Source organism: Anabrus simplex, chromosome 6, assembly GCF_040414725.1.
Source record: "Anabrus simplex isolate iqAnaSimp1 chromosome 6, ASM4041472v1, whole genome shotgun sequence".
Classification (NCBI taxonomy): Eukaryota; Metazoa; Arthropoda; class Insecta; order Orthoptera; family Tettigoniidae; genus Anabrus; species Anabrus simplex.
The window spans coordinates 38,768,338-38,794,661 of record NC_090270.1 but is presented as its reverse complement, the minus strand read 5'-3'; the positions used below and the strand labels follow the sequence as shown (position 1 = coordinate 38,794,661).

The 26,324-nt window shown below is 39.3% G+C and overlaps 1 protein-coding gene across 1 annotated transcript in view; it reads left to right on the top strand.

Moving 5' to 3' along the window:
• The window catches only part of LOC137501279 (caspase-8-like), a 188,708-nt gene that overhangs the window by 99,235 nt on the left and 63,149 nt on the right, over window positions 1-26,324 (top strand). Inside the window, exon 7 of the mRNA XM_068228217.1 lies at window positions 3,531-3,751. Within this exon, the coding sequence (XP_068084318.1) occupies window positions 3,531-3,751 (221 nt within the window). The remainder of the gene's footprint in view (window positions 1-3,530; window positions 3,752-26,324) is intronic.

Sequence of the window (26,324 nt, the reverse complement as noted above, 5' to 3'; positions counted from 1 at the left end):
ATGGTGGATCACCATATTCTTTAATTAAAATGGCAGAAAGAAGAAGTCTTGCTCTTTCAAGTTACCCCTTGAAGGAAGGAGCCAATATGTTTTAGTGAATGGAGTAAAAAGCAACTTATTAACTAATACAACCCTATAGGATTAATACTCATAGAGTGCACATAGCACCACCATGTTGCAACATGAGGCCAACATCACAATCAGCTGATTGTGGAATAGTTTGAAGAGGATTTAAGGAGAATCATCATACAGTAACATAGGAACAGGCCATGAAATCACATGAGAGTTACGCTGCTTGGCTGTTGTGGTTATGTGTAATTACAGTAAAAACTGTGGACATAAATGACTATTTATGATGGAAACCCTTAAAACAGAAAGGAACCTATGGTAGGTTACATTCTCATTCTGGTTGTATTTTTATAAGCATTGGATCCCCATGAGTAACACTGTAATTATTGTTTAATGTAATCATTTATCACCAAGCGAGTTGGTCATGCAGTTAAAGGTGCACAGCTAGCTTGCATTCAGGAGATAGTGGGTTCGAACCCCACTGTTAGCAGTCTTGAAGTGGTCCTGTGTTTTCCCCATTTTCACACCAGGCAAATGATGGGGCTGTACCTTAATTAAGGCCATGGCCGCTTCCTTCCCACTCCTAGGCCTTTCCTATCCCATCATCGCCATAAGACCTATCTGTGTCAGTGCGACATAAAACAGATTGCAAAGAAGAAAAAGTGATCCCATGAGGTACTATCACCCCATCAATACAGTAATTAAAACTGAAATTACTTTTCCTCTTGGTGAAACTCTCATCCCTGTTTACCATCATACCATTGTTTGCTGTACATCTCCCAACATTGTCAAGGTCTTTTTGGGGTCACTCACAATCCTGTAACTTATTTGTTACTCTGTATAGTTTAACATCATCTGCAGAAAGTCTTACCTGTGATTCCAGTTAGTCATGTCATTTATATACACTGAGTGGCTAGAAATTATGGGAAGACACCGATGTGATGTTAATAACGAGTTTCTCCTCCGCAAGCCCTCAAAATGGCAGCAATACGGTGAAGCATCAACTCTACAAAGTGTTGGAATTGTTTTGGAGGGATCTGGACCCACACATCTTGCACTGCTACTCTCAGTTGGTCTTGTCTAGTTGGTGCGGCATTCATGGGGCATACACTAGCTTTGACAGCATCCCAAGCTTGATTGGATTAAGATCAGGGGATCTGGAGGGCCAATCCATGGTCGTAACTTCACTGGAGTGCTCTTCCAATCACCTGCGTGCCACCATAGAGTGGTGATATTGCGCATTGTCCTGTTGAAACCTGGCATCTCCGTCAGGGTACTCTAGGATGCAGATGGTCTGAAAGAATGTCCACATAACGTGCACTTGTCAGCGCTCCCTGCAGCAGGATAATGGGGCCTAATTGTGATCATGAGAATGCTGTCCAGACTAGAACTGAGCCACCTCCTGCCTGGACACAACCTTGTTGACACAGCAGGATCCATACCTTTATGGGGCATATGCCACACTCTCACGCGCCCATCAGCTCGATACAACTGGAACCGGGATTCGTTGGACCATATCACATGCTGCCACTGTTCCATGGTCCATTGCCGATGTTTGCGGGCCCATGTACGTCGTTGGGCTCTGTGTCAAATTGTTAGCAAAGGGGCACGAGTTAGTCATCGGCTGGTGAAGCCTATGCGGTGCAGTTGCCTCCTTACAGTCCTGGTAGAAATGGGTTCCTGGCTCCCAACATTCAACTGGGTTGTGATCTGATTCACAGTAGCCCATCGAGCGCCCAGTATGGTTCTACGGAAGTGATGTGATGTCTGTTCATTAAACACCTGTGGTCTTACCATGTGGTGGTTTACACGGGTGGTAACATTCTCTGTGATATTGAAGATCCATCCTTGACACTGTTTACTTCGGAAACCCGAATTCACATGTAATATCCGCAGTGCTATGACCCATGCGCCAATGATCATCCCGCGTTCAAAGTCGGTTAACTCATGACATGTTGCCATCTTCATGACACTGTTATCTGTGACAGACTGCTCAGCTATGCCACAGCTAGCTGCAATGCTCAAAGGTCATACACAGCACATTTTGTAATGCGACACCCCTTCCCGTGACTTTTGGCCATTCTGTGTACATAAGGAAACATAAAGGTCCAATAATACTGCCTTGAGGGATTCCCTTCTTAATTATTACAGGATCAAATAATTCTTCACCTACCCTAATTCTCTGTTCCATTTTCTAGAAATGTAGCTACCCATTTTGTTACTCTTTTGCATAGTCCACTTTTCCTCATCCTACAAGTTCAGTCTCACTGGAATCACCTTTCCTAAGTTCGAACTGCCTCCTCTGTGGCTTGATGTGCTCTAAATCTGTTTTATTGGTGACTTTTTCAGTCCATGGTGTTCATAAGAGTCTTCACCTACACCAGAACTCAGTAGTTTCTCACGATGTACTTTATCCAAAATCTTATATAGCTCAGTAGCGATTCAGTCCAATTGACAATCTGAATCTAAAATATCTGCTATAATCTTGATGGGATCCTGCAAATTGAGCTTCACTGGAATAACTTTTCCTAAATTTGAACTGTCTTCTGTATGGCTGACATGCTCTAAAACTGCCCCCCCCCCTACCAAGCTCGATAGCTGCAGTCGCTTAAGTGCGGCCAGTATCCAGTAATCAGGAGATAGTGGGTTCGAGCCCCACTGTCAGCAGCTCTGAAGATGGTTTTCCATGGTTTACCATTTTCACACCAGGCAAATGCCGGGGCTGTACCTTAATTAAGGCCATGGCTGCTTCCTTCCAATTCCTAGGCCTTTCCTATCCCATCGTCGCCACAAGACATATCTGTGTCGGTGCGACGTATAGCAAATAGCGAAAAAAAAAAAAAAAAAAAAAAAACCTGCCCTATTGGTAACTCTTTGCAGGCCATGGTATTCGTAAGAGCCTTCGCCAACATCAGAGCTCAAAAGTGTTGATCTTTCTCTTGTCTGCTTGTTTCAGTGTCCAGCCCTCACATCCACAATAGGAAGATCTCATGGACTGATCTGTATTTGTTAGCTAAGGTGATATCTCTGCTCTTCCAGACTGAGGACATAGTCAACAAAGCTCTTTTTTTTTTTTTTTTCTGCTTTACGTTGCGCTGACGCAGATAGGTCTTATGGAGACGATGGGATAGGGAATGGCCTAGGAATGGGAAGGAAGCAGCTATGGCCTTAAGTAAGGTACAGCCCCAGCATTTGCCTGGTGTGAAAATGGGAAACCACAGAAAACAATCTTCAGGGCTGCCGACAGTGGGGTTCAAACCTACTATCTCCCGATTACTCAATACTGGCCGCACTTAAGTGACTGCAGCTATCGAGCTCGGTTCAAAGCATTTTGATGAAGCAAAATTTATCTCTTAATTTCAAGACCGCAGTCTCTACTTTAATTGATCTGAAATGACATGGCTCATTAATTAATAATTTATATGAAATGTATCTTGAGTAGTATGATTTGTGGTTTACAGATTCTCGATAAATTTAAGACGGGAGTACCCGATGAACTCTGCGAAACGAGGTCGTGCCATTATCTTCAATCATGGAACGTATTATTTTACTCAGGCAGATGAGAGAAAAGGAACTGAAAAGGATGTAGAGGAGTTGGAAAAAGTTTTTAGACGTCTGGGATTTGAACTCATAATAAAAGATAACCCAGAATTTTATGAAATTAGGACTACACTGAAGAAAGGTAAGAATATTTTACTTCAATAATCATTGACAGATCAAATATATCACTTCTATTAATGGAAAGGGTGAAATGAGTGTTGAATCACATTGTAAGTTAGTAGCAAGAATATGAATATATAACAGGTTAAACACACTGTCAGGTGAAGTCACGTAAAGAAAGATAGGAACATCCAAAGGAAGACATAGTAGGAAAAAGGCAGTGGCAGATCAGTATAGAGAGAGGGAGAAAGGGACAAGGGTAATCTCCACATCTTCATATACTGCTGTCTTCATATAGATTGGCTCTCTCATCAACAGTCCCAGTTCCTCTACATCCATTTCTTCTGAGCCTCCGACGAACCGATTTCTATCTGTCAGCTTCTTCAGGAGGGCAGGCTTCAACACTCATTGAGGAAGGAGCCATCTTGAAATATCTTCATTCTTTATGTAGAAAATGTAGACTAAGAAGAAGAATAAAAGAATAGGAACAAAGGACAAGCTCAGAAAGAGTAGAAGAACATAACGGATACAATATAAGTAATGGAAAGGAACAAGCAAGTGCAAGTCTAGTCATATATAAAAAGGTAGGAGTAACGAAAAGAAGAGAGTTATCCTTTCCCACTTTGACCTGTTATTGTGCTTTTCCTATTATGTCCAGCAGAAGTCTGCTATAGCGAGAATCCCATTGTAACAACAGTTTTATACGTTTCTTATCACCAGGTGGTTCATTCCAGGCTGTGTGTTAAGTGTCATACCTTCATAACGAGTGTACACCATCTCATATTATTATCATCCTCTTGTTTTCTCCACAGAGTTTCTCTCCATTCTTCAGCTCTGTTATATTCTATCCTGGGTGTCTTTCATTGCACTTTATATTATTTTATTATTTTCTATTTATTTCATCTACCACATTCGTTCCCAATTCTTCTGATGACCTCTCTGTTACTTCCCACACATGGTGTGATTAGAACATCTTATTTTAAATTAATGTTGTCACCAGCTCCTGCTTGGAATGCTAGCACTGTGCCAGCATACAGCGAGCCATCTGGTGCCAAATGAGCATATCACTTCTTCTTCTTCTTCTCCTTCTTTTCTTCATGGGGCCTCTGAATATTAGTTCCTAATTAGCGTTGACCTCTAAGATCTTTTGCTACCATGTTTTTCCTTCATTCCCACCTAGATATACCTGCTTTCACAAAGCTGCAGGTTGTTCTTATTGGGTTTTCTTGGATTTTCTCTCTCTCTCTCTCTCTCTCTCTCTCTCTCTCTCTCTCTCTTCACCCGGTAGTCCTGGAGTGGAGAGTCTGATTCTACCCAGCACCTCACATTCAAAAATTATGTGTTCAGCTGATTCCTCTGCTTCATTGCATTTCCTACATATATTGTCTCTTATTACTCCAATTCTATGTAGGTGTTTTTTCAGATGGCAGTGTCCTGTCAACAGTCCTACTACCCAGCAGTTCTTTAGTATGCTTCTTGTTTGGTCCTTTTATCAGTTCCTTTGCAAGCCTGCATCCTGGAGTATTTTTCCAGTTTTCCATTTGTTTCTTTTGTACCCATTTTCCTATGTGGTACCGGGCTTGTCCATAGGAAATACAGGTTCTGGGCCTACAAAATTTGTTTCTGCCCCTTTGCTGGCCAGTTTATCTGCCTTTTCATTTCCTTCTATACCTACATGCCGTGGTACCCATATTATTTTGACAATGTTGTACTTTGAGAGCTTCAGGAGAAGTGAGTGGTAATACCAGACTATTCTGGATATTATCCGGACTGCCTCTAGTGCGTTAATGGCCGTTTGGCTGTCCATAAAAATGAAAATGTTCTTATTCCTATAGTTCATTTTCAGATTTTCTTCAAGACATGTTGTGATAGCTATCACTTCAGCTTGAAAGACTGTAGTGTGTCTGCCCAGGCTCATCTAGATTGATCTTTAAGGTCTTCCCCTGTTCATCCCTCCTCCTGTGCCATCCATATTCTTTGAGTAATTAGTCCACCACACTATATCTTCTCTATCAGTACACTTGTTGATATGCCAGTCTTCTTTTTTTATTATCTGGGTCTCAAATGGTTTTTCAAAGTTGTACTTTGGTATCATATAATCAGAAGGCATATGTAGAACTTCCTCTGTTACTACTCTGTTAATTTTACAGTGTCCTAGATTGGGTCTTTGTGCATTCCAGCACTCTGATTGTGCCAATCTATATGAACTCATTCTAACCTGTCCTTTTAAGAAATTGCATAATGATGGGAGGTCTAGTAAGGTATTCAAGGCTTCTGTCGGCGTAGTTCTCATAGCCCCATTTATGGCTATGCATGTCATTCTCTGAATGACTATCCAATCTCCTACTAACTTTTCTCTGGCTTACGTTCTGCCACCAGATGATTGCAGCATAGGCCATCAATGGTTTAATGATCATTGTGTATATCCACATTACCATTGATGGTTTTAGGCCCAATGTCTTCCCGACGGCTCTCTTACGTGCATACAGCAATTTCTTGACCCGGGTTATGTTCCTTTCTATATGTGGATTCCAGGTTAGATTTTTATCTAACACTACACTTAGGTGCAGTGCCTGTTCTTCCATATATATTTCTTGCCCAAAGAGCTTCAGTGATCTCTTTCCCTCTAATTTTCTCCTTCTTGTAAAAGGGACCAGAGTTATCTTGTTCAGGTTGACTGATAGTTGTTCTTCCCGACACCAGTTCTCCTCAAGTTTAAGTGATCTTTGCATGAGGTCCTGGATAACACTCATCACCTTACCTTGTACCACAATCACTAGGTCATCTGCAAATCCTTGTGTATAAAAACCCTGTTTGTTGAGCATGGCTATGATTTTGTTCACCATGAGGTTCCACAGCAGACGCGAAAGAACTCTTCCCTGAGCACAGCCTCAGGTGGCCGTAACCGTCAGCGTTTCTTCAAACAGGGTTGCTTTTATCTTCCTTCCGTCTAACATGGATTTAATCCATTTGACGACAGTTTTACTCACCTTGCTCTTTTCCAATGCTTTGATCATAGAGTCATAGGTTGTATTGCTTAAGGCTCCTTCTATATCTACAAATGCTGCCAGTGCACTTTCTTTATATTCTAGGCTTTCCTCTAGTTTCCAAACCAACTGGTGGAGTGCTACTTCAGTGGATCTGCCTGGTCTATATGCAAACTGATTTTCATGTAACGTTGAGTTCAGTTGCACCGTTCTTCTGATATATTTATCCAGAACTTTCTCCATTGTTTTCAGCATGAAGGAGGTTAAACATAATGGTCTGTATGCTTTGGCTTGGGCATAATTTGCTCTTCCAGGCTAAGGTATGAATACTGCTTTAGCTTCAGACCATGATTTCGGCATGTACCCTAAAGCTAGACTAGCTCTGAAGAGGTTGATGAGTATCTCCCATCCTTTCTGTAGGAGTATTGGAAGTATCTCATCTGACCCCAGAGACTTTATAGGATAAAATGTGTCGATTGCCCATTTTACGTGGTTATGTTTTACTATTCTGTTGGCACAGTTCCAGTTTGCTCTTCGAGCTCTGGTCTCTGTTCCAACAGTTTCTTCTTCTGTCATCTCCTCACGCCATTAGTATCTCCAGCGTGTCCTTCCCCGCCTGAGTAAATGACCCATCTGGTTTCTCCAGTGTCCCCATTTGATTATGGGTTGCTTTCAGAACCTTCTGGAGCCTTGCTGTTTCAGTGTGTGATTCCACTTTCTCCCAGAACAGTCTCCAAGATTTTCTTTTTGCTTTCCGTATCTCTAGGTTATACACATTTATTTTTCTATGATGTATGTCCCACATACCAATCTAGATGATATTCTATACAACATCCTAACCTCTTTTTTCATTTTGGCTAGTTTGTTGTTCCACCACCTTACTTTTTTGGTGTTTTTCTTTTCTTTGAGAGGTCAGTAGTCACGGAATGAGTCTATAATGGCTTCTTCTAATAGTTTCACTGCCTCATCCAATTCTTTCTGTCCTCTCACGTTAGTTGGAATTTTTTGTACAGCCTTCCCTAGAACTTCTCTGTAACTATCCCAGTTAGCTTTTTGGATCTCTGTACATCTCAATCCCACATAGTCTCACATCTGTTGCAAATTGGATATGCTGGTGGTCTGCCAATGATGGTCCCTCCAGCACCTTCCAGTCTTTGATAAAGTTTGCAATATGCGTAGTGCTTAGTGTAATGTCTATTACCTCCTTACGATTTTTATTTATAAATGTAGGCTTGTTTCCTAGATTTAGTATCGTCAACTCAGTTCCATCAATAAACTCTAGTAAAGACTCACCTCTTGCATTGCAGTTCGTGCTGCCCCATGCCGTGTGGTGTGAATTTGCATCTGCTCCAAGGACTAGATGTTCGCCTTTCCTCTTTGCGTTGCAAATTAGGTTCTCAAGTTCTCCTGATAGTGGCAGATTAGTTGGGTCATATGGGAGGTACGCAGGGCCTATGGTTATTTCTCTGGGTGCCTGCCAATTTCCAAGTTTAATCTTGGCCATTGTTAAGTCCTGTGAACAGTGTTCCTGTAACATAAGACATATTAGTTTCCTGTTCACAAGAATACATGTTCTGGGTATTTCTGATGTTGTATTGCACATCAGCTTACCTCCAGATTCAGCCAGTCCTGCTACTCTGCCCTTGACTACCCAAGGCTCTTGAATAAGGGCCACATCAATAGCCTCTGACTTAAACTTCCTGGCGAAATTGGCCATAGCTGCTTTTTTATGCTGAAGTTTGGCCTTCTTTATCAACATTGGGTTTTGTTTTTCACTTGATGACCCGAAACTTGATCTGCCCAAGTCCAAGCTTAGCCTTAAGGCTTCTCTTTTTCAGCTCTTCAAAGTGTCTTTCACCAAGGGCCAAAACGACTATCCTTCCTGTTTTGTCGATTGAAGTCTAACCGGCACCACCCTCTAGGACCCCGGTAACATCCTAGCGGTGATGAGGTCAATAACCTTACCCACCAGCTGAGGGAAACAAAGGAAGAGAGAGAGAAAGAGAAAGAGAGAGAGAGAGAGAGGAAGGGAGATAGAGAGAGACTGGTGAGAAGGTTGCTATTGTATCCGCCCCAAATGGGTAGATTAAGCGAACACAAGAGACAACAAGGCGGAAAGTGAAACAAGAAGTCACAGTACGTCAAAAAATTTCAAGGATAAAAACAACACCAGCAAACAACATGATACTAAAATTACCCAAAAGGAAGAAAATAGAGACACTTACCCAAAACGTGGAGGAAAAGCGGCTTAAGGCCCGTGGACACCCAAACAAAGAAATAGTTGCAGCGCTGCACCAAATGTGGTAAATGAAAACCAACTTTTGATATGAAAAAAAACTTTAATAGACATTTAAATGAGAGGTAACATTTCAAAAGATAATATCTGGAGTGGACCTAGGTTCATGATAAAAGGAGATCAAAGTCAGATAATAACTTGAACCAGGTGTTTAAGAGAATGTAAATACTCAATTAACAGTAATTGGATTAACTTGCAAGAAATTAATATGATTGGTAAATAAATAGCCAACAAGGCAGCTGTAAATAAGAAAATGTAGACTTCATTTAACAAATAATAAAGAAACTAATCCGTAAATATCAACAAAAACAACAGTGACCTCCATACCTCAAACAAGATAATTAAAATATTGATTTAAATGTGATCGATCACGCGTTAAAGAGAAAAACAAATACCATTCTTAGTAAACAAAGTAGTTCCATGACCTTTAGGCCGGTTGCCTTTTAACTTTACCACAATTCGTTCCAATTTCTACCAAGGGCAATTTCAAAGGGCACACGAAAATAAAGGAAGAAGTTACACATTTCGCCCAGACAAGGAACGAGACGAAACGACAAAGAGGTTGGCCGAAATTAATCACTTGATATGAAAGAAAACCCAACGATACCAGGCAACCAAAATATTTCATCCAAGCAAAACACACGAACCAACAACAATCCCGTTAAAAAAAACAAAGCCCCCAACAACAATTACCCAAACACACGTTGCCATAGTAACGGACAAGCGAAGCTCAGTTTACAAATAAGAAAAAAAACCAACAGTTTAAATTAAAATAAAATTTCACAGAAATCCCAGAAACAAAGCAAAAAAGATCAAAGTAAGGAGAAAATAAATCCCAGAAGGCAATGAACCCGAAGGAAAGCTAACCCCGCTACCTTGGAAACGGCGCCTTGGTTCACACCTTATCGTACAATAAAGTGCAAAAAAAAAAAAGCTTTTACTTAATTTTAAGATAAACATACTAATTTCTTTCACCGTGCGAACTGCATTCAAAAATGATTAATTGCCGAAACCGTTTCCTATGGTTCACAGACGCACACGATATCCAGCACAAATCTCGAAGAGGAAGTCTTAATCCAAATATTATTATTATTATTATCATTACAGTTATCTTGAAGTACGCCGAAACACATAAATCTTCTTGCTTCCCCAGAATTACTTTAATCCAAAACAGTTACATACCTTTGAGTCCAGAAAAATTGAGAAGTTCAAACCTGGCCATTGTTATTGAAGAACGGCAACCACGAGGCCGTGAACTAAAGTTGTTCACCAAGGATCCTGGAGAATTATCGTAGCAAAAACATAGTCCAAAGAAACAGTAGGAGGCCAGCAACTAATGGAATAAGGGATTATCTCTCTTAAGTATTATTTCACGGGGGTTTCAGCACAACCACCCGCCGCATAGCGGAACACACACATTCACGTCCATCCATGGCGACTACAAGGACGCGACTCCCTCGGAAGTAGTTGCTAGGAGTCAACAGTAGGCTCGTGTCACACCATTCACGCGCAGTGGGCGCAGACCAATACTCCATTCAGCAGCGCGCGGCATACCATAACAAAGGGGATATTGGCGAAAGCCGATTGACATAGAATTTCCAAATGGCAACACACATGCCAGTCCGAAAAGGTTATGGGGGGGAGTCTCAAACTACTTAATACTGTCTCAGAAGTAGCATTCAGCACTTTCCACTCTTGCGTTAGAAGTTTGGTATCGTGCTGATTGATTCTGACAAGAACATCCTCCACTTTCATCTTGTTGAAAGGAGGTGGGAACTTGGTGATGACCTTGGTCGTGTTCAGCACTTTTCAAGCATCCACCACCTCTAGGATCTCCCCTTTCCATGGGTTACAATTTGATACTGTCTGTTCCAGCCAACTTTTTGTTTCTGGATTTGCACAGATCAGTACCATAGCTCCACTTTCCAGCCTTGGTGACTCAAGGAAGCCTGGCAGACATCCGTCTGACAGCGGCTTCATTTGTGCTATCGAGCAGATGGCAATTCAGTCACGTCCTCCTCCTTGAGTTTTCCATCTGGAAAGGTCTTAGGTATTCTTGCAACCTTAACTGAGGATAGTCTTTCTGAGGAGGACATGACTATTTCTTCCTTCTGTTTCTTAGAGGGTGGTTCTGTAGCCAAACTTGATGGCGTACTGTCCTCTGACATTGGCCTTTTGGGCATAGTCATTGGCATAGCGTCTCGCTGATCCCTGTTCTTTGGCTTCTTCTCCACCCAAGTACCAGTCACTATCTTGGTTTCTTTCCTCACCTTCTTCATTTCCTTGTAGTAAGCTCTTGTTTGAGGTGGTCTATCTATATGCATCCTATTTAGTTTCGACGCCGAAATCTTCAGGTCTTTCTCAGTGAAATCTCCTGTTTCCTTTTGTCCAGAAGTCTGCTTTCCTGTTGCTTCTTCTGTTTCTTCTTCAAATTTGGAGTCAGCCTGCCCTACTGGGACTTCTGTCTCTATATTCTCCTCTTGGGCCTGCTGCTGGACCTGCTCTTCGGGAGCTTCCATAGCTTCCCTTGGTATTTGTTTGGGTGGTTCATTTGGAATATCCATGGTTCCATATGACGTAGGGTTTTTGCCCCTTCTAGGGTCCTCAGCGGCGTTCTCACCATCCGTGATGAGGCATTCCATCAGACATTGTCCTCCTGCAACTCAGGCTCTCTGTAGCAGGTACCATGCTCCTCAGCCGTCCATCCAGCAGTCCGCCCCTGGACCAAACCCGACCAGGTTTGTTCCACCTTCAGTAGACCTACTTACATGGTTCCCACTTGGCATTCCCTGGACTGAGTTCACAGCCATGGGTTCCCCCTAGGTTGGGTTCGCCCCGTTAGCAACCTGCGGCTTGTTCAGGCTACAGAGGGCAAAGTGATGTGTTGGCTCCAGTACATCACAGTGAACTTTCACCTCAATCACCAGCACCCACTTCATCGAACCACCGTATCATCCATGCAGAGGTAACATGGATACCTCTCTAGCATGTGTGGACGAGGCTTAGGCTAGTAACAATCATAATGCCTCAAGACGTTTTCTGGCAATACCTGTTTTTGGTCCGCAAGAGGGTATTTCATTTCCCTAGACCCTCCAGACAAGTCCGGAGGGCCCCCCTATCCGCCACCTGGGACGTGCCCGATAGGGGAGTGTACCACTATTGCGATCAATGGTAAAGCATTCTAAAATTCAAACCCTCATTACTGTAGAAGTCTTCCTCATGAACAATCAAGATTTTCTTCTGAAGAAGTGGAGCAAAGTTCTCTACGAAACGTAAAGCATTTCACCTTGTTTTCTTGACACGGCATAAGCCCAAAAGCCTGTATCATGTCAACAGTTCTTTTTTTTTTTTTTTTTTTTTTTTTTTTTCTTCCCTGTCCCTTGAAAATTCCTCTATTAAAGTGTGTATTATCCTTCAGTTACAGTGAGAATCCTATCACTGATGCATCTGTTGTTATGAATGATTAAGCATATGGTTAAAATATGAAAATGCTGAAAAGTTCCTCTGTTGGACATTGTGTGTGTTTGTACATTTGTTTTAGTTATTGGATGTGTTTGTACAGTATTGCATTAATGCCCAGTTTCTGGAATGTGAGATATTGAACCTATAGCCATATTGAATGGTTAACTTGTGTTTTGGCGTTGCACGAACGTAAGATACATCTATCGGTTTGATAAATCGCTTGCTAACTTAGAGGGCTCTGAGCAGGAGATACCTATTTGTTAACTTGGTGGGCGTGTGAGCAGTACTTCAGTATCGGCATCTAACATTGTGTTTGTTAAAATTTTCTATGGCTTTCTCATCTTCTTCCAACGAAGAAATTGTAGAAATGGTCAACATTCTAGAACGACCACGATTATATCATTGTCGGCCTAATGATCTAATGAAGCATAGTGAAAATGAATTCAAAGACAGATTGAGGCTAAACAAATGTACTGTCATAGGTTTGGTAGAGGTTACAGGTGACAGATAATTACACATTTATCGTACCGTAGTAGGCTTACTGCAGGCCTACTTACATTGGCAGTAAACATATACTTTTATCGTGGGATTTTTTAAATTAATATTACATTACAAGGAACTAACAAGTTATATAATTATGTTAATTACCAGATATATATCGTTATACTGCGGTCAAACAATGTTCATATTTTGGAATAACAGGGAAGAGATACGGTGTGAACTGGATTGCATGAGACATGTGCTACTGGTGTGCATATTTCATTAGAAATTCTCAAACAATATCAAATTCTTCTGACAGTCCTTAAACACTACAAAACTGACACCCACGTCTGCAAGAACTAGTAGGAAACACATTTAATGCACAAAAACAAAGCAGTACAGCGGGTGGCATCTAGAGTTTATTTATTTATTTATTTTGATCAACGAGCCAATAGTTGACTGTTCGATAAGTTAGCTGCTATTCCGCTGTGCAACGCAGCAAAGATTTATCGAGTTGACAGTTGTAACAAAGCAATAGCTACCGGAAAAATATCTCACCATTCCAGAAACCAGGCATAAGGCTGAAACTAGTTCCTAGATTGGAAATGTAATTTTAACATTGTATTATATAGTATTGAAAAGGTGGACCATTATGACATTAGTTTAATTATTATTCAGAGATTCAGAAGGAGGGCAGGCATCAACATTTATTCAGAGGCCATCCTCACAGTTTTGACATGGGAAGGGTAAAGCCAGACATCAGACAGCTTGGCAGGTTTTTGGAATATTACACCATACTGTATTCGTAAAAGTAATTATTTTGCTTACTTCTGAGAATGGTATCACCAAGGCCACATACCACCTATAATTGGATTGACCAGTACACAGTCTATGACTGCACGAGGTGCTTCGTATGTTGTCAGAGACTTTTAATGATGTGAAGCAAGGGTTCTCAGACGTTTTAAAATTGTGAGCACCACTCACATGTAATAAGTATGCTAGCACCATGAAATCGAATAGCTCTAGTAAATAAACAAATCAATCAATTGATTGATTGATCAATTAATCAATCAATCAATCAGGCAATCAATCAATAAATGAATGAATGAACGAAGTTTGAATGTTACTCAGAATTTTGCTGATGTTCAAGGAGAAGTTGCTTGTAGTTACACACAAACAGTTTTCCAGATATGAACTGGAATCTTGATCATGCTTTGTTCTTGAGGTATTTCATATATGAGAAAGCTTCCTCACACAGGTAGGTCATCCTGAATGTAACCAAACATTTGGGAGAAACACTCCACAGTATTTGGAACATTTTGGTATATACTGCTTCCCCAAAAGGCTGTGAATTTCTTCTTTTTAAAGAAATACTTCAGTGCAAAGGGGGTTGGATATCTATCAGTTCAAGAATACTATGGGGGGCTGGAGATCTATCAGTTCAAGTTCTGCATTAGCACCCATACGATGATGATGATGATGATGATGATGATGATGATGATGATGATGATGATGATGATGATGATTACTCTTAAAGTTTATGGAGACAACAAGGTGCCGGGATTTTGTCACGTTGGAGTTCGTTAACGTGCTGGTAAATCTACCAACATGAAGTTGACATAGTTGAGCACCTTGAAGTACTGTACCACCAGACTGAGTTACGACTGACCCTGCCAACTTGAGCTCAGAAGGCCAGCACCCTATTGTCTAAGCTATTCAGCCCAGCCTCATTTATATTTTAATTTTTTTCGCAGTGGTTTAACATCGCACTAACACATCGAAGGTTTTTGGTGATGCAAGAACAGGAGAGGGCTAGGATTGGGAAGGTAGTGGTTGTGGCCTTAATTATGGTATTAAGGTATGTATATAATTTGTGGTTAGTAATTTTTTTTCTGCTAGTGGCTTTACGTTGCACCAACACAGATAAGTTCTATGGCGATGACGGGATAGGAAAGGCCTAGGAGTTGGAAGGAAGCAGCCGTGGCCTTAATTAAGGTACAGCCCTAGCATTTGCCTGGTGTGAAAATGGGAAACCACGGAAAACCATCTTCAGGGCTGCCGACAGTGGGATTCAAACCTACTACCTCCCGGATGTGCAAGCTCACAGCCGCGCGCCCCTAATCGCGCTGCCAACTCACCTGGTAGTAAATATGTTACAAATTCGATTTGGTAAAGCCTTTTTTGCCTTTCAAAACGTAATAGATCAGCTTGAAATGGACGCTCCTTACCAGAATTCTCAGAGTGAAGGACTAGCATCATTATCTTCCCAGTTCGTGAAGAAAACGGCTTCTTTTTTATACCTTAACTCTCTGAAAACTGGTATAATAACATAGAAATATCTCATAATTATTTCACACACACCCTATAGTAGAATAGTGAGTGCCTTAGGATTTTAGTACCGAGCTCGATAGCTGCAGTCGCTTAAGTGCGGCCAGTATCTAGAATTCAGGAGATAGTGGGTTTGAACCCCACTGTCGGCAGCCCTGATGATGGTTTTCCATGGTTTTCGAATTTAGGTTTAGGCAATACTTTAGGTAACAATATTAACTTTAAAAATATTGTAAATATCTGTAGGTTCGTTGGTTGTACTTACAAAGGCAGATTATCGTAAGGAATAGTACCATAACTTCTGCAGCAACTTCTCCGGTATTTCGTATAGATATCCGTTCAAACTATCGCGAAGGATATAATTTACTACATTAAAAAACACGATACGCCTGTAAACTTCCATTTAAAAAGAAGTTAAAGAGATTACACGGTAATAGTTAACAGTCGTATTGTTCTTGATTATTGTCGCTCCTCATATTCAAATATTGCATTGTTGGCTACAGTCGTGAACAAAGGGTGTAGTGTAGTCAAGTAAATATAAATAAAAATCAGCTGACCTTGTATTCCATTCATTTGTACTTCTGAGTAGGTAGTTAGTATCCGTAATTTATATTTCGCTCCCTCGATCTTTCAGTATTTGTGAGCGGTTAGCTAATAATAATAAAGTTCATATATCCCAGTAATTGCAATTCAAGTCCCTGGAGTAGTAGTAGTAGTAGTTTTGATAGAAATATTTGAGAAATTATTGTAGACAACCTCGTATTTTTCAGTAGGCCTAATTAAGGACACTTTTTTTTTTCTCCGTCCCGTGGAGTAGGGAAAATAATAGTAATCCACCAGCTGTATTAATCACATAACCACATTTCAGTAGAATTGTAGTGAAGATAAGGTATAATATATTAGATAGTATCTTGCCAGTTATATTCGTGTTTTTCTTCGTGTACGGCAATCCTTTTGATACTTAAGCATTTAACCAAACGCAGTGTAGTGTAGTGTAGATACATTGTAGTATAGAAACAGTACATTTAGATAGTGCCGTATCTTGCCTGCTATATTCGTGAGTTATCTTTCGTGTATATCTATTAGACCGTAATACTAATAATAATTTGTCTAAGCATTTAGCTTCGTTGGTAATCTTTGAGTACAGTAGTTCTTGCAAATTTCATTTCTGTTGTGCTTAGTAGTGACATACGGTATGGTACCGGTATCGTAATTAGGATACGTCTGAAAGTAGTTTAAAAATTACTGTAGTGTACTGTACAGTAGTATACGAGTAATATCCTATTAGAATTTAGTGTGCTTATTTTATTATTGTAAAATATTTGTGTAGTACTGGTGTAGTAGAGGTATCCGTAGAAACTCTTAACAAAATATTGTTGAAATTAGGATAGGCTTAATTGCAGTTTGGAATTGTGTAGTTCTTGTGTATTACTTTCAATATTCAGTAATTAACAGCAGCTTTTATCCTGTTAGGAGTTGTAGGATAAAAAAATAGAGCACGACTAAGTAGTATTGTAGTGTAGTCATATATTAATTACCTTATTGTTGTGTACTATCCCAGACAATATATCCCTCCGTTTATTTATTTATTTATTTATTTTGCAAATAAGTTATTTTATTTTTTAATTTAAAATTCCCCCCCCCCCCCCCCCATAAAGAATGGCTATGGAGCGCGAGTGTACTTATTGTGGGTGTGGTGAGGCATTGAGGGGTATGAGGGAGGAGTTGGAAAGTTTGAGGGAGATAATTAGGATTCTCACAGAAGACAGGAAGGAAGATAGGACTCCCTCAAACAATGTACAGGTTACAGTAGGTGTACAAGAGGGAGGGGAAGGAAAGGGAGGAGTTGTAGAAGACAGGTGGTCTAATGTTCTAAGGGGAAGGAGATTGCAGGCCAAGGGCTCTATTCAGGACAGGTGTCTGTGCGAAATCGGTACGAGTCACTCCAGGTAGAACAACAGAGGGAAGATGAGGGACAGGCAACTGTTGCTGAGATGCGTGGAAGTGGGAGGAAGGGAAAAGGTAGGAAAGGGAAATGTAGAGTAGAGGATAGGAAAAGACAGGTGGAACAGGGTCATGGGAAGGAGAAAAGGGAGGAGGAAGTAGCTTCTGCAGCAGTGAGAGAAGATAGGGCTGACCAGGAGGGGAGGGGATCAGATGAGGAGGGGAGGGTTGAGGCTCTGGTCATGGGGGATTCCATCGTTAGACACATGGGGAAAGTGTGTGGAGGAAAAGGAACCAGGGTAGAATGTTATCCAGGAATTAGGTAGAGGCAGATGTTGAGGAAAGTAGAAGAGAGGGAGGAGGGGAAGGAGAAGGTGGTAGTGTTTCACGTTGGTACCAACAACGTAAGGCAAGCTGATATAAGTACCAACATAGTTGGAGATGTGTGGGATCTGGTAAATGCAGCACGGGTGAAGTTTAAGAAAGCGGAGATTGTTATTAGTGGAATACTGTGTAGAAGGGATACTGACTGGAGGGTGATTGGGGATTTAAATGAGACTATGGAGTGGGTATGTGGGAAACTGGGAGTGAAATTTCTAGATCCTAATGGGTGGGATCTGCGCTCAGATGGCCTTCATTTAAACCGCAGTGGTACGTATAAGTTAGGAAATTTGTTTGGAAGGGTAATAGGGAGGTACATTCAGGGAAACGGGATGGCCTAGGGAGCGGTGATAAGGGAACAGGGAACTGGAAATCAAGTAGGGATGACATAAAATTGTTAGTGTTGAACTGTAGAAGTATTGTAAAGAAAGGAATAGAATTAAGTAATTTAATAGATATATATTTACCAGATATTGTAATAGGAGTTGAATCATGGCTGAGAAATGATATAATGGATGCAGGAATTTTCTCATGGCACTGGAGTGTGTATCGTAGAGATAGGATAGGAAAGGTGGGAGGGGGAGTTTTCATTCTGGTGAAAGAAGAATTTGTAAGCTACGAAAAAGTTAAAGATGAGACACATGAAATTCTAGGTGTAAGGCTCATTTCTAAAGATAATAGGCAACTTGATATATTTGGAGTGTACAGATCGGGAAAGGGTAGCACTGATGCGGATTCGGAATTATTTGATAGGATAGTCAGCTATGTGGGAAACGACATGGAAAGAAATGTGATTGTAGCGGGAGATCTGAATTTGCCAGATGTCAATTGGGAAGGAAATGCGAACGACAGGAAGCATGACCAACAAATGGCAAATAAGTTAATATGGAAAGGACAACTGATTCAGAAAGTGATGGAACCAACCAGAGGGAAAAATATTTTGGATGTGGTGCTGATAAAACCAGATGAGCTCTATAGGGAAACTGAAGTAATAGATGGTATTAGTGATCATGAAGCTGTTTTTGTGGTAGTTAAAAATAAATGTGATAGAAAGGAAGGTCTTAAAAGTAGGACTGTTAGGCAGTACCATATGGCTGATAAAGCAGGTATGAGGCAGTATTTAAAAAGTAACTATGATCGGTGGAAAACGGTAAATAAAAATGTAAACAGACTCTGGGATGGGTTTAAAGAAATTGTTGAGGAATGCGAAAACAGGTTTGTACCTTTAAAGGTGGTAAGGAATGGTAAAGACCCACCTTATTATAATAGAGAAATAAAGAGACTAAGAAGGAGGTGCAGACTGGAAAGAAATAGAGTTAGAAATGGCTGTGGAAGTAAGGAGAAATTGAAGGAACTTACTAGAAAATTGAATCTAGCAAAGAAGGCAGCTAAGGATAACATGATGGCAAGCATAATTGGCAGTCATACAAATTTTAGTGAAAAATGGAAGGGTATGTATAGGTATTTTAAGGCAGAAACAGGTTCCAAGAAGGACATTCCAGGAATAATTAATGAACAAGGGGAGTGTGTATGTGAGGATCTTCAAAAGGCAGAAGTATTCAGTCAGCAGTATGTAAAGATTGTTGGTTACAAGGATAATGACACCGGGCGAGTTGGCCGTGCGCGTAGAGGCGCGCGGCTGTGAGCTTGCATCCGGGAGATAGTAGGTTCGAATCCCACTATCGGCAGCCCTGAAAATGGTTTTCCGTGGTTTCCCATTTTCACACCAGGCAAATGCTGGGGCTGTACCTTAATTAAGGCCACGGCCACTTCCTTCCAACTCCTAGGCCTTTCCCATCCCATCGTCGCCATAAGACCTATCTGTGTCGGTGCGACGTAAAGCCCCTAGCAAAAAAAAAAAAAAAAAAAAAAAAAAAAAGGATAATGACGAGATAGAGGAAGAGACTAAGGCCAAAGAAGTAATAAAATTTACATATGATAACAATGACATTTACAATAAGATCCAAAAGTTGAAAACTAGAAAAGCGGCTGGAATTGATCAGATTTCTGGGGATATACTAAAGACAATGGGTTGGGATATAGAACCATATCTGAAGTACTTATTTGATTATTGTTTGACCGAAGGAGCTATACCAGATGAATGGAGAGTTGCTATAGTAGCTCCTGTGTATAAAGGAAAGGGTGATAGACATAAAGCTGAAAATTACAGGCCAGTTTGACATGCATTGTATGTAAGCTTTGGGAAGGCATTCTTTCTGATTATATTAGACATGTTTGTGAAATTAATAACTGGTTCGATAGAAGGCAATTCGGTTTTAGGAAAGATTATTCCACTGAAGCTCAACTTGTAGGATTCCAGCAAGATATAGCAGATATCTTGGATTCTGGAGGTCAAATGGACTGTATCGCGATTGACATGTCTAAAGCATTTGATAGGGTGGATCATGGGAGACTTCTGGCAAAAATGAGTGCAATTGGACTAGACAAAAGAGTGACTGAATGGGTTGCTATATTTCTAGAAAATAGATCTCAGAGAGTTAGAGTAGGTGAAGCTTTGTCTGACCCTGTAATAGTTGAGAGGGGAGTTCCTCAGGACAGTGTTATCGGACCTTTATGTTTTCTTATATATGTAAATGATATGAGTAAAGGAGTGGAATCGGAGGTAAGGCTTTTTGCGGATGATGTTATTCTCTATAGATGGACAGCAGGCAATGGTATGTTGATAAACGGGGCTAAAAGTCAGGTTGTGAGTTTCACAAATAGGAAAAGTCCTCTCAGTTTTAATTACTGCGTTGATGGGGTGAAAGTTCCTTTTGGGGATCATTGTAAGTATCTAGGTGTTAATATAAGGAAAGATCTTCACTGGGGTAATCACATAAATGGGATTGTAAATAAAGGGTACCGGTACAGATCTCTGCACATGGTTATGAGGGTGTTTAGGGCTTGTAGTAAGGATGTAAAGGAGAGGGCATATAAGTCTCTGGTAAGACCCCAACTAGAGTATGGTTCCAGTGTATTGGACCCTCACCAGGATTACCTGATTCAAGAACTGGAAAAAATCCAAAGAAAAGCAGCTCGATTTGTTCTGAGTGATTTCCGACAAAAGAGTAGCGTTACAAAAATGTTGCAATGTTTGGGTTGGGAACAATTGAGAGAAAGAAGAAGTGCTGCTCGACTAAGTGGTATGTATCAAATATTATTACAATATTATAAGTCCACCTGTTCAATACAATACAATATGATCCACTATTTCATATGGTCAAAATGTTTTATACATAATACATGAAATTCAGTGGTACATGTTTCACCCTCCTTACGGGCATCATCAGCCTATATCAATCTTAAAAATAACACATATGGAGTCATTCCAATCTTATAAATTATAGGTTAAGAAGTTGAAAAATGATTTCGTTAAACATTATACAATAACATCTAAAACAAAGATAATGCACCGAAGTATGTTAAAAGAAAGTAATTTAACAGTTTTGAAGATTAAAACATGGTTTCACATGAAATGTGGTGAGAGTTTAAAAACTAAAATGGATCCTTTTGTTATAATATCATTAAGACTGGATGGCCTTGAGTGTAAACACAATAATCGAAGGGGGATGTTTCTTCAATTCCCAAAGTTTGAATCCAAGATAGTAAAATCACTGTCAGTTATTTAAAACGGAAGTATGAACGTAATGAACATGTTAAAATGTATATGGTTGGTGTATCTGAAAGTCGCAAAGAAAATGGAACTCTTGTAGAGGCGTTGCTAATGATAAAACGTATGTCAAAGCTAGCAGAGTTCAGTAATTATGGTAGTCGATTGGATCTAAAAGACAGTCAAGTTGATGTTATAATTCCGTTGAAACATAAGTTGGAAGAAATGATCAGGATTTTCTGAAACAAAATGTAGAAGAAAGTTGGTGAATAATACCGTACTGTACAAGAGACAACCCGTACGTCAAAAATGCCTAAGGCGGTATTTACTCGTACGGTGCGTATTAAGTACGGCAGGTTGTTTCAGCAACGCTAGGTTGACTGGGCTTTCAACTTTAGTATTATAACGGTGTGGCTGAGGCAGTGAAGGACATGGAGGGGGGGTAATGGTGGGTGGATCCTTGCGCGCATGTGTTGTTATTGGAGGGCTGTTAGGAGCAAGATGGGCGGGCCTATCATTTAACGAGGTGGTGGAAGCTTTAGAACAGGAAGTTCTAAAAGTTTGCGGGAATGTATTATGTTTTGAATTCACCATGCCTAATAACTTTCGAGTTAGCTCATATAAAGGATTTTTTGTTTCTGTGGTATCGTTAAGATTATGGTCTTTGTTATAGGCTTGGTCTAAAAAGATGTAAAGATTTTCTAATTCATTCATAAGTTTTCCTTTGCCTATGCATTTTAGAATAGTGAGATCTTTATCAATTGATGTAAACTGATGTCCTGTTTCACTCATGTGTGAGCTCATCGCTGAATATTGTGCTTTGAGGCATTGTAATGCTCCATATATCTCGTATAAAAGCTGCGCCCAGTCTGTCCAACATAACTAAATCCACACTGAGCACAAGTAAGTCTGTAAATACCAGATCTCGAAAAACGGCTGTTTTTATAATTGACTTTATTATGATTAAAAAATATACTTTGATTTGTATTTACTGTTCTGAAAGCAATATTAGTGTCGTATTTCTTAAGTGTGTTGGCGATCTGGTAGATGGCTGGGTTATTGTATGTAAACGTAGCGAAACTAGTTTTTTTAGGTTTATCCGGAATGAGATTCGTAGATAGTTTATGTTTAACTTTATTGATTAACTGGTTAATCATTTCAACCTTGAACCCATTAAGCTTAGCCAAGTTCCTTATATAGTTTATTTCTATTTTTAAGTTGTTAGGGGAGAGTGGGATTTTTAAGGCTCTGTGTATTAAATTATAGAATGACGCTTGTTTTTGAGATTTAGGATGTAAAGATGAATTATTTATGGTTATAGGAGATTGTGTGGGTTTTCTGTAGATTTGAAAATCGAAAGTCTTATTGGTGCGCGTGATCGTTATATCTAAAAAATTTAAGGACTGTTTAACTTCGTCTTCTTTGGTGAATTTGACATTAGGGTCAATTTTATTTAAAATCTCTAAAACTTCGTCGCTGTTAGTAACATTTTTGTCAATAACTACAAAAGTGTCGTCCACAAATCTCAGCCATAAACATATACCTTTTACTATGTTCTTTGATTTTGGTGTATTCTATTGAGTCCATGTAAATATCAGCCAAGATGCCAGACAAAGGGTCACCCATGGCTAAGCCAGTCTGTTGATAAATCTTACCATTAAAGGAGAAAAAGTTGTTATTCAATACAAAATTCAGGATCTTCATAAATTCATCAATTTCCAGCTTACTCAGGCTGCTATGTTTTGAAATATTGTCATAGATAATTTTGACTGTTTCTTTAGTAGGTATATTAGGGTACATGTTTATGACATCATAGGAACACATTATATGGTTTACTTAAAATATCGCAAAATTTGATTGAATTCTTTAAAGGAAGTTTATTATTAAACTTATAATGTTGTTTTAGAAAACCGTGGATATATTTGGAAACTTTATAGGTAGGGCTATTACGGCAATTAATAATCGGACGTACGGGAATGTTATTTTTATGGATTTTAGGTAGGGCTCTGGCTATTGGAATGCTGGGGTTCATGTTGATCAGTCTCTGTTGTTCCTGTTCATTGAGAAGGAATGTGGAGTTCTTAATTATATAAGGAACTTGGCTAAGCTTAATGGGTTCAAGGTTGAAATGATTAACCAGTTAATCAATAAAGTTAAACATAAACTATCTATGAATCTCATTCCGGATAAACCTAAAAAAAACTAGTTTCGCTACGTTTACATACAATAACCCAGCCATCTACCAGATCGCCAACACACTTAAGAAATACGACACTAATATTGCTTTCAGAACAGTAAATACAAATCAAAGTATATTTTTTAATCATAATAAAGTCAATTATAAAAACAGCCGTTTTTCGAGATCTGGTATTTACAGACTTACTTGTGCTCAGTGTGGATTTAGTCATGTTGGACAGACTGGGCGCAGCTTTTATACGAGATATATGGAGCATTACAATGCCTCAAAGCACAACAAATATTCAGCGATGAGCTCACACATGAGTGAAACAGGACATCAGTTTACATCAATTGATAAAGATCTCACTATTCTAAAATGCATAGGCAAAGGAAAACTTATGAATAAATTAGAAAATCTTTACATCTTTTTAGACCAAGCCTATAACAAAGACCATAATCTTAACGATACCACAGAAACAAAAAATCCTTTATATGAGCTAACTCCAAAGTTATTAGGCATGGTGAATTCAAAACATAATACATTCCCGCAAACTTTTAGAACTTCTTGTTCTAAAGCTTCCACCACCTCGTCAAATGATAGGCCCGCCCATCTTGCTCCTAACAGCCCTCCAATAACAACACATGCGCGCAAGGATCCACCCACCATTACCCCCCCTCCATGTCCTTCACTGCCTCAGCCACACCGTTATAATACTAGAAGTCGAAAGCCCAGTCAAGCTAGCGTTGCTGAAACAACCTGCCGTACTTAATACGCACCGTACGAGTAAGTACCGCCTTAGGCATTTTTGACGTACGGGATGTCTCTTGTACAGTACGGTATTATTCACCAACTTTCTTCTACATTTTGTTTCAGAAAATCCTGATCATTTCTTCCAACTTATGTTTCAACGGAATTATAACATCAACTTGACTGTCTTTTAGATCCAATCGACTACCATAATTACTGAACTCTGCTAGCTTTGACATACGTTTTATCATTAGCAACGCCTCTACAAGAGTTCCATTTTCTTTGCGACTTTCAGATACACCAACCATATACATTTTAACATGTTCATTACGTTCATACTTCCGTTTTAAATAACTGACAGTGATTTTACTATCTTGGATTCAAACTTTGGGAATTGAAGAAACATCCCCCTTCGATTATTGTGTTTACACTCAAGGCCATCCAGTCTTAATGATATTATAACAAAAGGATCCATTTTAGTTTTTAAACTCTCAACATTTCATGTGCAACCATGTTTTAATCTTCAAAACTGTTAATTTACTTTCTTTTAACATACTTTGGTGCATTATCGTTGTTTTAGATGTTATTGTATAATGTTTAACGAAATCATTTTTCAACTTTTTAACCTATAATTTATAAGATTGGAATGACTCCATATGTGTTATTTTTAAGATTGATATAGGCTGATGACGCCCGTAAGGAGGGTGAAACATGTACCACTGATTTTTATGTATTATGTATAAAACATTTTGACCATATGAAATAGTGGATCATATTGTATTGTATTGAACAGGTGGACTTATAATATTGTAATAATATTTGAGACATACGTCAACTTCAATACGGAACCAAAATGAGAATAGTTACTTGTAACTTGGTAGCCAACCAGGCAAAATCCAAACTAAATAGGTTTATCAATCTTAAAATTAAAATATCCAAGTTGTCTAAAGATATAACATTTTTAAAGCAGTGTTTAAAACTAAAATTATCCCAAAATTTTTGAAACCTACACAAAGAAAGAACTTAACCGTCCCAAGTATGAACAAAGTCCAAGATAAAGTAAATGTAATATGGTTAAGGAATGAAATTAGGTCACTATACAAGAAGAAAGCCCAATTGAACTTACAACTATATAAAGTTCATTTAACGGTAGCTCAGACTTTAACCCCATTAGAATGGAACTCTTTCCAACTTCACGTAGACTACAAATTGATGGTTTTACTCGACAAGAAACAGGCCACTTTAGACAAGAAATTATCACATTTAAAAGAACCTCAAACGCAATCCATTGTACAGAATACAGATAAACAAAGAACAAGTACTTCAAATGTCCACACACCCACAATTGTTAATTTAACCAACGTGCAGTTTTCTGGAACAGAAACGGAACTCCTGAATAAAGGTCCAAAGTATAACTGGCCTAGTGAAAAAAAGGACTTAGATATTATTACCACAGTGGCCGAGGTAGAAGCTAATATCTCTAAACTCCCCTTTGAAGTTCAAAATGACATTAGATTTGACATAAAAAAGAAATTACCTACACTAGCTAAAGAACTTAATGCTAAATCCGACTCTAATCAAAAATCTTTAATACGTAATTTGAGAACGAAAATAGAAGATAACAACATCATAGTCACAATAGCTGACAAGGGAGGGTCTATGGTGTTAATGGATAAGGATAATTACATAAATAAAACTGAAGAATTTTTTAAGGATAAGATTTATACAATAGTTAGCAAAGATCCTATCGTAAGAATACAACGTAATTTAAAATCTATAATAAAAAAAAACTATATAAGGAACTTGGCTAAGCTTAATGGGTTCAAGGTTGAAATGATTAACCAGTTAATCAATAAAGTTAAACATAAACTATCTACGAATCTCATTCCGGATAAACCTAAAAAAACTAGTTTCGCTACGTTTACATACAATAACCCAGCCATCTACCAGATCGCCAACACACTTAAGAAATACGACACTAATATTGCTTTCAGAACAGTAAATACAAATCAAAGTATATTTTTTAATCATAATAAAGTCAATTATAAAAACAGCCGTTTTTCGAGATCTGGTATTTACAGACTTACTTGTGCTCAGTGTGGATTTAGTTATGTTGGACAGACTGGGCGCAGCTTTTATACGAGATATATGGAGCATTACAATGCCTCAAAGCACAACAAA